Raw genomic sequence first — 16838 nt, forward strand, 5'->3', positions numbered from 1 at the left:
GAGAGAATAGGGCCGATTATGCAAATTGACTAATATTGACTTGCATGGCCAAGGGCAATCCGAATATATAGATTCAGTCCAAGGAAAAAATCTGAGCTGCACATCCCCATAGACTAACATTGGTCCCAGTGCGATCTGATATTTTGTTGCATTGCACTTGGAAAATACAGTGGAGTGCACCTGGCCTACCAAACAAATTGTTAGGATTGTGTTCTGTTATGCAGTCCCAGCATTTATGGAGATGGACAGCATACAGTCATGGCCAAAAGTATTGACACCCCTGCAATTCTGTCAAATAATACTCTGTTTCTTCCTGAAAATGATTGCAAACACAAGTTCTTTGTTATTATCTTCATTTAATTTGTCTTAAATGAAAAAACACAAAAAGAATTGTCCTAAAGCCAAATTGGATATAATTCCACACCAAACATAAAAAAGGGGTGGACAAAAGTATAAGCACTGTTGGAAAAATCATGTGATGCTTCTCTAATTTGTGTAATTAACAGCACCTGTAACTTACCTGTGGCACCTAACAGGTGTTGGCAATAACTAAATCACACTTGCAGCCAGTTGACATGGATTAAAGTTGACTCAACCGCTGTCCTGTGTCCTTGTGTGTACCACATTGAGCATAGAGAAAAGAAAGAAGACCAAAGAACTGTCTGAGGACTTGAGAAACCAAATTGTGAGGAAGCATGAGCAATCTCAAGGCTACAAGTCCATCTCCAAAGACCTGAATGTTCCTGGGTCTACCGTGCGCAGTGTCATCAAGAAGTGTAAATCCCATGGCACTGTGGCTAACCTCCCTACATGTGGACGGAAAAGAAAAATTGACAAGAGATTTCAACACAAGATTTGGATAAAGAACCTCGACTAACATTCAAACAAGTTCAAGCTGCCCTGCAGTCCGAGGGTACAACAGTGTCAACACATACTATTCATCGGCATCTGAATGAAAAGGGACTGTATGGTAGGAGACCCAGGAAGACCCCACTTCTTACCCTGAGACATAAAAAAGCCAGGCTGGAGTTTGCCAAAACTTACCTGAAAAAGCCTAAAACGTTTTGGAAGAATGCTCTCTGGTGAGATGAGACAAAAGTAGAGCTTTTTGGGCAAAGGCATCAACATAGAGTTTACAGGAGAAAAAAAGAGGCATTCAAAGAAAAGAACACGGTCCCTACAGTCAAACATGGTGGAGGTTCCCTGATGTTTTGGGGTTGCTTTGCTGCCTCTGGCACTGGACTGCTTGACCGTGTGCATGGCATTACGAAGTCTGAAGACTACCAACAAATTTTGCAGCATAATGTAGGGCCCAGTGTGAGAAAGCTGGGTCTCCCTCAGAGGTCATGGGTCTTCCAGCAGGTCAATGACCCAAAACACACTTCAAAAAGCACTAGAAAATGGTTTGAGAGAAAGCACTGGAGACTTCTAAGGTGGCCAGCAATGAGTCCAGACCTGAATCCCATAGAACACCTGTGGAGAGATCTAAAAATGGCAGTTTGGAGAAGGCACCCTTCAAATATCAGGGACCTGGAGCAATTTGCCAAAGAAGAATGGTCTAAAATTCCAGCAGAGCATTGTAAGAAACTCATTGATGGTTACCGGAAGCGGTTGGTCGCAGTTATTTTGGCTAAAGGTTGTGCAACCAAGTATTAGGCTCAGGTTGCCAATACTTTTGTCTGGCCCATTTTTGGAGTTTTGTGTGAAATGATCAATGTTTTGCCATTTGCTTCATTCTCTTTTGTGTTCTTTCATTTAAGACAAATTAAATGAAGATAATACCAAATAATTTGTGTTTGCAATGATTTCAGGAAGAAAATGAGTATTATCTGACAGAATTGCAGGGGTGTCAATACTTTTGGCCATGACTGTATTTGCCGTCATGTGCCAATGGCTCTCTTCCGCTTCTTTGAAAGCTTTGACACAATCACAAATTGTTTTCTCACTTCCAGTGCTGGGGAATGTGAAACTGTAATTCTGGGGAAGTTTTTATCCTACATGGCTTGCGTAGACTACCTCTTTTTAATATGATCCTAAACGTTGTGTGTAGGGAAATTTATAATTACATGGTGGTCATTCAAATGATGTGTTGATGATCAGAGCTGGAGCAGCTCTTCCAAATTCCCACCCACCTCTGACTTTCATATATATAGGGTATGTTATCCTTTGACTATCCCTTTACCTGTTCTGTAGCCTAAAAAGACTGTATGCTTTAGCTAAATCATGGAAGCTTCAGCAGTGCCAACCTTAGATGGGAGGAAAGCAGAAGGATTTGCTGTTCTCCTTGCCAAATGTATGTAACATAGTAACATAGTTAGTAAGGCCGAAAAAAGACATTTGTCCATCCAGTTCAGCCTATATTCCATCATAATAAATCCCCAGATCTACGTCCTTCTACAGAACCTAATAATTGTATGATACAATATTGTTCTGCTCCAGGAAGACATCCAGGCCTCTCTTGAACCCCTCGACTGAGTTCGCCATCACCACCTCCTCAGGCAAGCAATTCCAGATTCTCACTGCCCTAACAGTAAAGAATCCTCTTTTATGTTGGTGGAAAAACCTTCTCTCCTCCAGACGCAAAGAATGCCCCCTTGTGCCCGTCACCTTCCTTGGTATAAACAGATCCTCAGCGAGATATTTGTATTGTCCCCTTATATACTTATACATGGTTATTAGATCGCCCCTCAGTCGTCTTTTTTCTAGACTAAATAATCCTAATTTCGCTAATCTATCTGGGTATTGTAGTTCTCCCATCCCCTTTATTAATTTTGTTGCCCTCCTTTGTACTCTCTCTAGTTCCATTATATCCTTCCTGAGCACCGGTGCCCAAAACTGGACACAGTACTCCATGTGCGGTCTAACTAGGGATTTGTACAGAGGCAGTATAATGCTCTCATCATGTGTATCCAGACCTCTTTTAATGCACCCCATGATCCTGTTTGCCTTGGCAGCTGCTGCCTGGCACTGGCTGCTCCATGTAAGTTTATCATTAACTAGGATCCCCAAGTCCTTCTCCCTGTCAGATTTACCCAGTGGTTTCCCATTCAGTGTGTAATGGTGATATTGATTCCTTCTTCCCATGTGTATAACCTTACATTTATCATTGTTAAACCTCATCTGCCACCTTTCAGCCCAAGTTTCCAACTTATCCAGATCCATCTGTAGCAGAATACTATCTTCTCTTGTATTAACTGCTTTACATAGTTTTGTATCATCTGCAAATATCGATATTTTACTGTGTAAACCTTCTACCAGATCATTAATGAATATGTTGAAGAGAACAGGTCCTAATACCGACCCCTGCGGTACCCCACTGGTCACAGCGACCCAGTTAGAGACTATACCATTTATAACCACCCTCTGCTTTCTATCACTAAGCCAGTTACTAACCCATTTACACACATTTTCCCCCAGACCAAGCATTCTCATTTTGTGTACCAACCTCTTGTGCGGCACGGTATCAAACGCTTTGGAAAAATCGAGATATACCACGTCCAATGACTCACCGTGGTCCAGCCTATAGCTTACCTCTTCATAAAAACTGATTAGATTGGTTTGACAGGAGCGATTTCTCATAAACCCATGCTGATATGGAGTTAAACAGTTATTCTCATTGAGATAATCCAGAATAACATCCCTCAGAAACCCTTCAAATATTTTACCAACAATAGAGGTTAGACTTACTGGCCTATAATTTCCAGGTTCACTTTTAGAGCCCTTTTTGAATATTGGCACCACATTTGCTATGCGCCAGTCCTGCGGAACAGACCCCGTCGCTATAGAGTCCCTAAAAATAAGAAATAATGGTTTATCTATTACATTACTTAGTTCTCTTAGTACTCGTGGGTGTATGCCATCCGGACCCGGAGATTTATCTATTTTAATCTTATTTAGCCGGTTTCGCACCTCTTCTTGGGTTAGATTGGTGACCCTTAATATAGGGTTTTCATTGTTTCTTGGGATTTTACCTAGCATTTCATTTTCCACCTTGAATACCGTGGAGAAGAAGGTGTTTAATATGTTAGCTTTTTCCTCGTCATCTACAACCATTCTTTCCTCACTATTTTTTAAGGGGCCTACATTTTCAGTTTTTATTCTTTTACTATTGATATAGTTGAAGAACAGTTTGGGATTAGTTTTACTCTCCTTAGCAATGTGCTTCTCTGTTTCCTTTTTGGCAGCTTTAATTAGTTTTTTAGATAAAGTATTTTTCTCCCTATAGTTTTTTAGAGCTTCATTGGTGCCATCCTGCTTTAGTAGTGCAAATGCTTTCTTTTTACTGTTAATTGCCTGTCTTACTTCTTTGTTTAGCCACATTGGGTTTTTCCTATTTCTAGTCCTTTTATTCCCACAAGGTATAAACCGCTTACACTGCCTATTTAGGATGTTCTTAAACATTTCCCATTTATTATCTGTATTCTTATTTCTGAGGATATTGTCCCAGTCTACCAGATTAAGGGCATCTCTAAGCTGGTCAAACTTTGCCTTCCTAAAGTTCAGTGTTTTTGTGACTCCCTGACAAGTCCCCCTAGTGAAAGACAGGTGAAACTGCACAATATTGTGATCGCTATTTCCTAGATGCCCAACCACCTGCAGATTTGTTATTCTGTCAGGTCTATTAGATAGTATTAGGTCTAAAAGTGCTGCTCCTCTGGTTGGATTCTGCACCAATTGTGAAAGATAATTTTTCTTGCTTATTAGCAGAAACCTGTTGCCTTTATGGGTTTCACAGGTTTCTGTTTCCCAGTTAATATCCGGGTAGTTAAAGTCCCCCATAACCAGGACCTCATTATGGGTTGCAGCTTCATCTATCTGCTTTAGAAGTAGACTTTCCATGGTTTCTGTTATATTTGGGGGTTTGTAACAGACCCCAATGAGAATTTTGTTACCATTTTTCCCTCCATGAATTTCGACCCATATGGACTCGACATCCTCATTTCCTTCGCTAATATCCTCCCTTAAAGTGGACTTTAGACAAGACTTTACATAGAGACAAACCCCTCCTCCTCTCCGATTTTTACGATCCTTTCTAAACAGACTGTAACCCTGTAAGTTAACTGCCCAGTCATAGCTTTCATCTAACCATGTCTCGGTTATTCCCACTATGTCAAAGTTACCTGTAGATATTTCTGCTTCTAGTTCTTCCATCTTGTTTGTCAGGCTTCTGGCGTTTGCGAGCATGCAGTTTAGGATTGTTTGCTTCTGGAGAAGACAGCCATGCAGACTAAGAAATAGATGTTTTGTTTTAACTTTTTCACCTGTCCTTTTAAAAACTCTAAAGGAAAGTTTTCAAGCCTTGTGCAAGAAAGTAGACCAGCAGCCAGTTGCTTTAATTCTGCTCATGGTGCAATCGTAGGGTGCACTGCCCATATGTGGCCACAAGCCACGCCCACCTGCAGGAGCCAATAGGCAAAGAAGAATACCGCTAATGCCTCAGTGTTACTGCCCTGATTGGCCGCTGCAGGAGGGTGTGGCTTTCATCCGCATGTAGCAGAGCTTAATCGCGCACCATAGCCCTTCTGACACATTCTGATCCTTTGCATTCATTTTCATACTACTTTACCTTTTTGCACAATATCACCTCACTTCAATGACTTACTGATTTTATGATCATGTAACCAGCAGATTTTCACCTGCATGTTCACTAATCCAGCCTTCTCTGATTTCTGTATGTGTCTTCTTCCATCCCCCAAAAGGACGTTATATCTTGTCCTTTTTAGGCTGTGGCTTAGCGGTCATTGGCACGTATCTGCTGATAACTTTTGGGCCCAACAGTCATGAGAAGATGACAGGAGAGAACATCGTTAGACACTTAGTAAACTGGCCATTCTTGCTGTACATGGTAAGTTTTACATTTGTGCATGTGGGGTGTAAGATAGCTTTAATAATAGTGTAGTCATTTCTGGCTGCGCCAGTCCCCAAGATCCACTGTCATACAACGTGGACATTTAGCTTTTTGCAGTTAAAGGGAACCTGTCACCCCGAAAATCGCGGGTGAGGTAAGCCCACCGGCATCAGGGGCTTATCTGCAGCATTCTGTAATGCTGTAGATAAGCCCCCGATGTTACCTGAAAAAGGAGAAAAAGACGTTATATTATACTCACCCAGGGGCGGTCCCGCTGCTGGTCAGGTCGGATGGGCGTCTCCGGTCCGCTGCGGCGCCTCCTATCTTCTTTCCATGACGTCCTCTTCTGGTCTTCAGCCACGGCTCCGGCGCAGGCGTACTTTGCTCTGCCCTCTTGAGGGCAGAGGATAGTACTGCAGTGCGCAGGCGCCGGAAAGGTCAGAGGCCCGGCGCCTGCGCACTGCAGTACTTTGTCTGCCCTCAAGAGGGCAGAGCAAAGTACGCCTGCGCCGGAGCCGTGGCTGAAGATCAGAAGAGGACGTCATGGAAAGAAGATAGGAGGCGCCGCAGCGGACCGGAGACGCCCATCCGACCTGACCAGCAGCGGGACTGCCCCTGGGTGAGTATAATATAACGTCTTTTTCTCCTTTTTCAGGTAACATCGGGGGCTTATCTACAGCATTACAGAATGCTGTAGATAAGCCCCTGATGCCGGTGGGCTTACCTCACCCGCGATTTTCGGGGTGACAGGTTCCCTTTAAGAAAAAAAATAACATTGTGTTTTCATGTCATTGTCCTGTTGCAATCAAAACTGTTCATTTGAAATTAGGTTTATTTAGTAACATTTATAAACTTTCTGCTGTTTGCCATAAACTAATCAACAAGAACAATTAACCCCTTAGCAAAATTGGACATTCTGCTATGTCTAATGTTGGGTGCCTGTGTATACAGCGGGCTATGGAGCTGAACCCACACTATACTCTTCAGATGTGAACTGTATTAGCCCTGAAATGCTTTGTAAATCTCTGACAGGTGCATTTAAAGAGGTTTTCCTATGAACAAAGTTAATTTTAAACTTGATTTTAATTAATAGATCTTGGAATAATAATCATTTCCACAATTGAATGAGTTTTAAAAAAAATGTTCCTGTGTTGAGATAATCTTATAAATGTGCCTCTGCTGTGTACTGTGTAATGGCTGTGTCTGACTGTGCAGGGACATGGTCTGATCATACCACATCTCCTGGACAGGGGAGGAATCAAAGGGAGTATGCAGACATTATAGCACGGGATAACATCTACTTCTTTTTTTTTTTTTTTTTTTTTTAGATAAAGGAACTTTGATATGATCAGACCATGTCCCTGTATGTCAGACACAGCCATTACACAGTACACAGCAGGGGCTCATTTATAAGATTATCTCAGCACAGGAACATTTTATATAAACAAATCCAGTTGTGGAACTTATTATTATTCCAAGATCTACTGATTAAAATGAAATTATTTTGTGGGAAAACCCTTTTAACCCCTTAATCCCATATGACGTACTATCCCGTCAAGGTGACCTGGGACTTAATTCCCAGGGACGGGATAGTACATCATAGCGATCCCCCCGTGAGCGCGGCCGGGTGTCAGCTGACTATCGCAGCTGACATCTGGCACTATGTGCCAGGAGCGGTCACGGACCGTGCCAGGAGCGGTCACGGACCGCTCCAGGAAAATTAACCCCTGGCAAACTGTGATCAAACATGATCGCAGCGTTTCGGGGGCATAGGGAAGCATCGCACAGGAAGGGGGCTCCCTGCGGGCTTCCCTGAGACCCTCGGTACAAGGCAATGGGCTCACCTTGTACCGAGCGTCTCCTCCCTGCAGGCCACTGTTTAGGCACATCAGGGCTTTCCAAACGCGACATGGCTTCCGATCTCAATTCCAGCCAATTCTGCGTTGAAAAAGTAAAACAGTGCTCCTTCCCTTCCGAGCTCTCCCGTGCGCCCAAACAGGGGTTTACCCCAACATATGGGGTATCAGCGTACTCAGGACAAATTGGACAACAACTTCTGCAGTCCAATTTCTCTTGTTACCCTTGGGAAAATAAAAATGTGGGGGGCTAAAAAACATTTTTGTGGGAAAAAAATGATTTTTTATTTTAAAGGCTCTGCGTTATTAACTGTAGTGAAACACTTTGGGTTCAAAGTTCTCACAACACATCTAGATAAGTTCCTTGAGGGGTCTAGTTTCCAACCAATATGGGGTCACTTGTGGGGGGTTTCTACTGTTTAGGTACATTAGGGGCTCTGCAAACGCAATGTGACGTCTGCAAACTATTCCAAGTCTGCATTCCAAATGGCGCTCCTTCCCTTCCGAGCTCTGCCATGTGTGCAAACGGTGGTTACCCCCCACATATGGGTTATCAGCGTACTCAAGACAAATTGCACAACAACTTTTGGGGTCCAATTTCTTCTGTTACCCTTGGGAAAATACCAAACTGGAGCTAAAAAATAATTTTTGTGGAAAAAAAAAAAAGAATTTTTATTTTCACAGCTCTGCGTTATAAACTGTAGTGAAACACTTGGGGGTTCAAAGCTCTTACAACACATCTAGATAAGATGATCCTTAGGGGGTCTACTTTCCAAAATGGTGTCACTTGTGGGGGGTTTCAATGTTTAGGCACATCAGGAGCTCCCCAACCCAACATGGCGTCCCATCTCAATTCCAGCCAATTTTGCATTGAAAAGTAAAACTGCACTCCTTCCCTTCTGAGCTCTGCCATACACCCAAACAGTGGTTTACCCCCACATATGGGGTATCAGCGTACTCAGGACAAATTGCACAACAACGTTTGGGGCGAAAAGTTCATTCTTGTGAAAAAATATTATTTTTTATTTTTACGGCTCTACATTATAAACTTCTGTGAAGCACTTGGTGGGTCAAAGTGCTCACCACACCTCTAGATAAGTTCCTTAGGGGGTCTACTTTCCAAAGTAATGTCACTTGTGGGGGGTTTCAATGTTTAGGCACATTAGTGGCTCTCCAAACGCAACATGGCGCCCCATCTCAATTCCAGTCAATTTTGCATTGAGAAGTCAAATGGCGCTCCTTCCCTTCCGAGCTCTGCCATGCGCCCAAACAGTGGTTTACCCCCACGTATGGGGTATTGGGGTACTCAGGACAAATTGTACAACAACTTTTGGGGTCCATTTTCTCCTGTTCCCCTTGGTAAAATAATACAAATTGGAGCTAAAGTAAAAAAATTTGTGAAAAAAAAATTAAATTTTTTTTTTTTTTTTTTAAACATTCCAAAAATTCCTGTGAAACACCTGAAGGGTTAATAAACTTCTTGAATGTGGTTTTGAGCACCTTGAGGGGTGCAGTTTTTAGAATGGTGTCACACTTGGTTATTTTCTATCATATAGACCCCTCAAAATGACTTCAATTGTGATGTGGTCCCTAAAAAAAAATGGTGTTGTAAAAATGAGAAAAAGTATTTTGTGTGACATATCTCTGTGATATAAGGGCATAAAAATTCAAAGTTAGAAAATTGCTAAATTTTCACCAAATTTCTGTTTTTTTCACAAATATAATATCAAAGAAATATTACCACTACCATAGAGTAAAATATGTCTCGAGAAAACAATGTCAGAATTACCAGGATCCGTTGAAGCATTCCAGAGTTATAACCTCACAAAGGGACAGTGGTCAGAATTGTAAAAATTGGCCCGGTCATTAATGTGCAAACCACCCTCGGGGGTTAAGGTGCCCGGTCGAGGAGGAGGGGTGTGCGACATTCTAGGCGCCAATGTGTTTTTTATTACCATAATCGGGTTAATAAAGTAAACCATGTTGGTAATCATTACCACTGTTATTCTGTGGACATGCACATCTGCTTTTTTTCCATCCTCACCTTATCCTACAAAATTGGATCATACTGATCATAAGTTGTTCAAACTCTGATTAGCGTCTCGTCGGAGTGTGATTAGCATAATCGGACTGATTTTCTCGGATGAGAGGAAAGTGGTTGTGTGACCCTTGCCTTATTGTGCAAATCAAAACGAAATGTTCCTGTAACTACCAAATCTTGATGTAGGTCTTTTGTAGTAACTCCAGGGGTTTTAACCACCTGCCTCCTCAGGAATCTGGGGGCAGCCAGTGATGGCTTCCTCTTCCTGCCATATCCAGGTAGAGCAGCCAGGGTTTCTTTCAATTTGAACTTCTAATTATATGTATCGTTTTGTCTCTAAGAACATTCAATACTTTTTACCTTGTTTGTTCAGGACAGTGTTCACTTTTTGGACCACTCTCTTGATAGTCCAATAATATTCATGACATCGAGGCCATTTTCCCTGAGGAATGGACTAAGGTTCCTCAGGAACGCTGGTGACTATGTATCACGTCTGCAGCAGATCATAACAACCAAAGGGTGATCTAAGTACTAATGATGCTGGTCATGAAGGCGGTTGAATAATTTTGAGACTTCATTAGTCGGTAAAAAACAGTTTGTGCTGAATCCGGAGAAACCAAGTGTTACATTAGTTGTGAGTAGTGTTGAGCGATACCTTCCGATATCGGAAAGTATCGGTATCGGTTTGGATCGGCCGATATTCAAAAAATATCGGATATCGCCGATACCGATACCCGATCCCAATGCAAGTCAATGGGACCAAAATATCGGAATTAAAATAAACCCTTTCTTTCCTTGTAGGTTCATTCTACCTGAAGGAAAACAACTAAGAATAATGTAGGATGTATGGGGGAGGTGGCGGAGACATTAAAGGCAATGAGGATTAGTCCAATCAAATAGAATAGCATGTTTTTTTTCTTTTTTTAAAGACGTTCGGATTGAAAAAGATATTGAGTATGTAAATTTTTTTTATTTTGTCAGATATTGATGTTTCACTATTCCACGCCCTTCCCCTTCTTTTTTTTCTTTTTTTTTTTTCTTTTCCCACACTTTCATCTTCATCATCATCAGCATCCTTGACATCAACTTCTTCACCTTATTCATCTTCTTCTTCATCTTCTACCTATTTTTTTTTTTTATTACATTCTTCATATTCATTTTCTTCAACTATTATTATTCTTCCTATTCTACATATTCTTTTTATTCCACTGTTATTATTCTTCCTATTCTACTTCTTCATCATATTCTCATTTGTGACAGGCATTCCTGTAGTTGTTATCTATAAAAGTTGGAAGATTACACCTTCCGTTCTGCCAGTCACAAAAGTTACATTTGTCCGCGTTCAGTTTGGCCTGCAGCATCAGGCTTTATCCAGGGGCACCACGAGGAGGAACGGACTCACCCCCATACACTGCTTAGTCTTCTTCTGCATATAATTTAGATAATATCTTTTGCTCTGATATTAAGTCTTATGCTTAATGTTCTTCTGCTCTTTGTTCTGCAGCCTCTTGTTCTTCTGCTTCTCGGTCTTCCATGTTGTCGTCTCCAGGGTCTTCGTCTCCAGTGTCGTCATCTCCGCCGTCGTCGTCTCAGCCGTCGTCGTCTCCGCCGTCGTCGTCGTCGTCGTCATCGGGGTGGTCTTCCGGGTCGTCGTCATCGGGGTGGTCTTCCGGGTTGTCGACGTTAGGGTCTTCAACTTGGAAATGTAGCAGAAGGTACAAGAAGGCTGAGAAAATGCCAAGAACCAGCTGATGGAACTGGAACTCGGATGGCTACCCGAAGGTTCAAGAGCCTATGGAACTACCGAGGACCAGCTGACGTTACTGGAACCCGGTTACTAAGCAGGAGGTACCCGTGCTAAAAAGCACTACCAAGGACCGCCTGACGTTGGCGGAACTCGGATACCCAGAAGGAGGCACCTAAGCCAAAGGCTCTGCCCGGAACCAGATGACGTTACTGGAACCAGGATGGGGAGCAGAAGGTACAAGAGCAAAAGACACTGCCGAGAACCAGCTGACGGTACTGGAACCCGGATGGGTAGCCGAATGTCCAAGAGCCAATGGAACTACCAAGGACCAGCTGACGTTACTGGAACCCGGTTACTAAGCAGGAGGTACCCGTGCCTGAAAGCACTACCAAGGACCACCTGACATTGGTGGAACTTGGATACCCAGAAGGAGGCACCTAAGCCAAAGGCTCTGCCCGGAACCAGCTGACGGTACTGGAACCAGGATGGGGAGCAGAAGGTACAAGAGCAAAAGACACTGCCGAGAACCAGCTGACGGTGCTGGAACCAGGTGGTGGACCCCAAGGCCCACAGGAGAGGAGAGAACAGCTAGGCCGCGAGGCAGCCGCAGTTACCGAACCCCAACAGTCCTACAGGGGGAGCTGGGCCTACTGGCACTACAGAACCAGCCTTGACTACCAGTTCACGCAGCCCACATAGGAAGCTCCTAAACTGGAGGCACCCTGGAGTTGGCTAACTCGACCGCCCCACGACGGGGCAAGCATAGGCGTCTCAGTGAAGTTGACACAACCCGGAAACAGCTGACGGTGCTGAAACCAGGCTTGGCACGAGGGAGTACCTGTGACAAGAACACTGCCGAGAACCAGCTGGCGGTGCTGGAACCCGGATGCGTTGCCCCAGTGTGCAAGAGCCAATGGCACGACCGAGGACCAGCTGACGGTGCTGGAACCCGGTTGCTAAGCTGTAGGTGCCCGCGCTTAAAAGCACTACCAAGGACCGCCTGGCGTTGGCGGAACTCGGATACCCAGGAGGAGGCACCTAAGCCAAAGGCTCGGCCCGGAACCAGCTGACGGTGCTGGGACCAGGTGGTGGACCCCAAGGCCCACAGGAGAGGAGAGAACAGCTAGGCCGCGAGGCAGCCGCAGTTACCGAACCCCAACAGTCCTACAGGGGGAGCTGGGCCTACTGGCACTACAGAACCAGCCTTGACTACCAGTTCACGCAGCCCACATAGGAAGCTCCTAAACTGGAGGCACCCTGGAGTTGGCTAACTCGACCGCCCCACGACGGGGCAAGCATAGGCGTCTCAGTGAAGTTGACACAACCCGGAAACAGCTGACGGTGCTGAAACCAGGCTTGGCACGAGGGAGTACCTGTGACAAGAACACTGCCGAGAACCAGCTGGCGGTGCTGGAACCCGGATGCGTTGACCCAGTGTGCAAGAGCCAATGGCACGACCGAGGACCAGCTGACGGTGCTGGAACCCGGTTGCTAAGCTGTAGGTGCCCGCGCTTAAAAGCACTACCAAGGACCGCCTGGCGTTGGCGGAACTCGGATACCCAGGAGGAGGCACCTAAGCCAAAGGCTCGGCCCGGAACCAGCTGACGGTGCTGGAACCAGGTGGTGGACCCCAAGGCCCACAGGAGAGGAGAGAACAGCTAGGCCGCGAGGCAGCCGCAGTTACCGAACCCCAACAGTCCTACAGGGGGAGCTGGGCCTACTGGCACTACAGAACCAGCCTTGACTACCAGTTCACGCAGCCCACATAGGAAGCTCCTAAACTGGAGGCACCCTGGAGTTGGCTAACTCGACCGCCCCACGACGGGGCAAGCATAGGCGTCTCAGTGAAGTTGACACAACCCGGAAACAGCTGACGGTGCTGAAACCAGGCTTGGCACGAGGGAGTACCTGTGACAAGAACACTGCCGAGAACCAGCTGGCGGTGCTGGAACCCGGATGCGTTGCCCCAGTGTGCAAGAGCCAATGGCACGACCGAGGACCAGCTGACGGTGCTGGAACCCGGTTGCTAAGCTGTAGGTGCCCGCGCTTAAAAGCACTACCAAGGACCGCCTGGCGTTGGCGGAACTCGGATACCCAGGAGGAGGCACCTAAGCCAAAGGCTCGGCCCGGAACCAGCTGACGGTGCTGGAACCAGGTGGTGGACCCCAAGGCCCACAGGAGAGGAGAGAACAGCTAGGCCGCGAGGCAGCCGCAGTTACCGAACCCCAACAGTCCTACAGGGGGAGCTGGGCCTACTGGCACTACAGAACCAGCCTTGACTACCAGTTCACGCAGCCCACATAGGAAGCTCCTAAACTGGAGGCACCCTGGAGTTGGCTAACTCGACCGCCCCACGACGGGGCAAGCATAGGCGTCTCAGTGAAGTTGACACAACCCGGAAACAGCTGACGGTGCTGAAACCAGGCTTGGCACGAGGGAGTACCTGTGACAAGAACACTGCCGAGAACCAGCTGGCGGTGCTGGAACCCGGATGCGTTGCCCCAGTGTGCAAGAGCCAATGGCACGACCGAGGACCAGCTGACGGTGCTGGATCCCGGTTACTAAGCTGTAGGTGCCCGCGCTTAAAAGCACTACCAAGGACCGCCTGGCGTTGGCGGAACTCGGATACCCAGGAGGAGGCACCTAAGCCAAAGGCTCGGCCCGGAACCAGCTGACGGTGCTGGAACCAGGTGGTGGACCCCAAGGCCCACAGGAGAGGAGAGAACAGCTAGGCCGCGAGGCAGCCGCAGTTACCGAACCCCAACAGTCCTACAGGGGGAGCTGGGCCTACTGGCACTACAGAACCAGCCTTGACTACCAGTTCACGCAGCCCACATAGGAAGCTCCTAAACTGGAGGCACCCTGGAGTTGGCTAACTCGACCGCCCCACGACGGGGCAAGCATAGGCGTCTCAGTGAAGTTGACACAACCCGGAAACAGCTGACGGTGCTGAAACCAGGCTTGGCACGAGGGAGTACCTGTGACAAGAACACTGCCGAGAACCAGCTGGCGGTGCTGGAACCCGGATGCGTTGCCCCAGTGTGCAAGAGCCAATGGCACGACCGAGGACCAGCTGACGGTGCTGGAACCCGGTTGCTAAGCTGTTGGTGCCCGCGCTTAAAAGCACTACCAAGGACCGCCTGGCGTTGGCGGAACTCGGATACCCAGGAGGAGGCACCTAAGCCAAAGGCTCGGCCCGGAACCAGCTGACGGTGCTGGAACCAGGTGGTGGACCCCAAGGCCCACAGGAGAGGAGAGAACAGCTAGGCCGCGAGGCAGCCGCAGTTACCGAACCCCAACAGTCCTACAGGGGGAGCTGGGCCTACTGGCACTACAGAACCAGCCTTGACTACCAGTTCACGCAGCCCACATAGGAAGCTCCTAAACTGGAGGCACCCTGGAGTTGGCTAACTCGACCGCCCCACGACGGGGCAAGCATAGGCGTCTCAGTGAAGTTGACACAACCCGGAAACAGCTGACGGTGCTGAAACCAGGCTTGGCACGAGGGAGTACCTGTGACAAGAACACTGCCGAGAACCAGCTGGCGGTGCTGGAACCCGGATGCGTTGCCCCAGTGTGCAAGAGCCAATGGCACGACCGAGGACCAGCTGACGGTGCTGGAACCCGGTTGCTAAGCTGTAGGTGCCCGCGCTTAAAAGCACTACCAAGGACCGCCTGGCGTTGGCGGAACTCGGATACCCAGGAGGAGGCACCTAAGCCAAAGGCTCGGCCCGGAACCAGCTGACGGTGCTGGAACCAGGTGGTGGACCCCAAGGCCCACAGGAGAGGAGAGAACAGCTAGGCCGCGAGGCAGCCGCAGTTACCGAACCCCAACAGTCCTACAGGGGGAGCTGGGCCTACTGGCACTACAGAACCAGCCTTGACTACCAGTTCACGCAGCCCACATAGGAAGCTCCTAAACTGGAGGCACCCTGGAGTTGGCTAACTCGACCGCCCCACGACGGGGCAAGCATAGGCGTCTCAGTGAAGTTGACACAACCCGGAAACAGCTGACGGTGCTGAAACCAGGCTTGGCACGAGGGAGTACCTGTGACAAGAACACTGCCGAGAACCAGCTGGCGGTGCTGGAACCCGGATGCGTTGCCCCAGTGTGCAAGAGCCAATGGCACGACCGAGGACCAGCTGACGGTGCTGGAACCCGGTTACTAAGCTGTAGGTGCCCGCGCTTAAAAGCACTACCAAGGACCGCCTGGCGTTGGCGGAACTCGGATACCCAGGAGGAGGCACCTAAGCCAAAGGCTCGGCCCGGAACCAGCTGACGGTGCTGGAACCAGGTGGTGGACCCCAAGGCCCACAGGAGAGGAGAGAACAGCTAGGCCGCGAGGCAGCCGCAGTTACCGAACCCCAACAGTCCTACAGGGGGAGCTGGGCCTACTGGCACTACAGAACCAGCCTTGACTACCAGTTCACGCAGCCCACATAGGAAGCTCCTAAACTGGAGGCACCCTGGAGTTGGCTAACTCGACCGCCCCACGACGGGGCAAGCATAGGCGTCTCAGTGAAGTTGACACAACCCGGAAACAGCTGACGGTGCTGAAACCAGGCTTGGCACGAGGGAGTACCTGTGACAAGAACACTGCCGAGAACCAGCTGGCGGTGCTGGAACCCGGATGCGTTGCCTTGCCTATTAAAGATTGTCTTCCTAGAGCCCCAACTAGCGGTGTTGGAGCAAAGGGTAAGCAGGGGGAGATGAGTGTAGGCCGAAGCCTGCACTGGAGGCAGCTTTGTGTCTGCGTTGCGTTTGCAGGACACTTTGCCGGCTACACACTGGGGGAACAGCTGGCGTTGCTGAACCCCACTAACACAATGGCGTGTGTTTTTATCTGTGCAGCTAGCACTTGCGGGCAAAAACTAGCGATGTTAGAGCCCGTGTTGAAGCAGGAGGAGGAGGAGAGGAGCAGAGTGTAGGCCGAAGCCTAGTTGAACCAATTTCAAAGGAAACCTTTAACCCCCCCCTCAGGTGTTACAAAGTACAAGAGACACACCTTGTGCAGTATTAATGCTGCACAAGTGAAAGGTTGCTCTATTAATTTGTCTACTTGCACACGCTGAATGAAAGACATACACAATTTACCCCATTCTACAGTCAAACTGTAGTGGATGCGTGACTTGGTTTTTTGATGAGACGCAGCACAGGTGTCCAAAATAACGCCTTGGTGCTTGGCGCAGCTTCCTGAGCGTTGTTATTTGCTGTACAGGAGTCTGCGCTCTTGTGTTATCCCTTGGCAATGCCCTGTTAGCGCTGCCCATCTTATGACCTCATTTCATGTTGGCCGGTGCGGTTAACGATGGCCATAAATCCCAGACCCACAGTGTCTTTTCATA

At 47.4% G+C, this 16838-nt stretch overlaps 1 protein-coding gene across 2 annotated transcripts in view; it reads left to right on the forward strand.

Moving 5' to 3' along the window:
• The window catches only part of NIPAL3 (NIPA like domain containing 3), a 98380-nt gene that overhangs the window by 49129 nt on the left and 32413 nt on the right, over positions 1-16838 (forward strand). The window contains exon 6 of one of the 2 annotated variants that reach the window (XM_069757132.1): positions 5700-5845. In XM_069757132.1, coding sequence (XP_069613233.1) covers positions 5700-5845 — 146 coding nt within the window. The remainder of the gene's footprint in view (positions 1-5699; positions 5846-16838) is intronic. The other variant, XM_069757133.1, reaches the window with a different exon arrangement.

The sequence above is a fragment of the Ranitomeya imitator genome, chromosome 3 (assembly GCF_032444005.1).
Source record: "Ranitomeya imitator isolate aRanImi1 chromosome 3, aRanImi1.pri, whole genome shotgun sequence".
Classification (NCBI taxonomy): domain Eukaryota; kingdom Metazoa; phylum Chordata; class Amphibia; order Anura; family Dendrobatidae; genus Ranitomeya; species Ranitomeya imitator.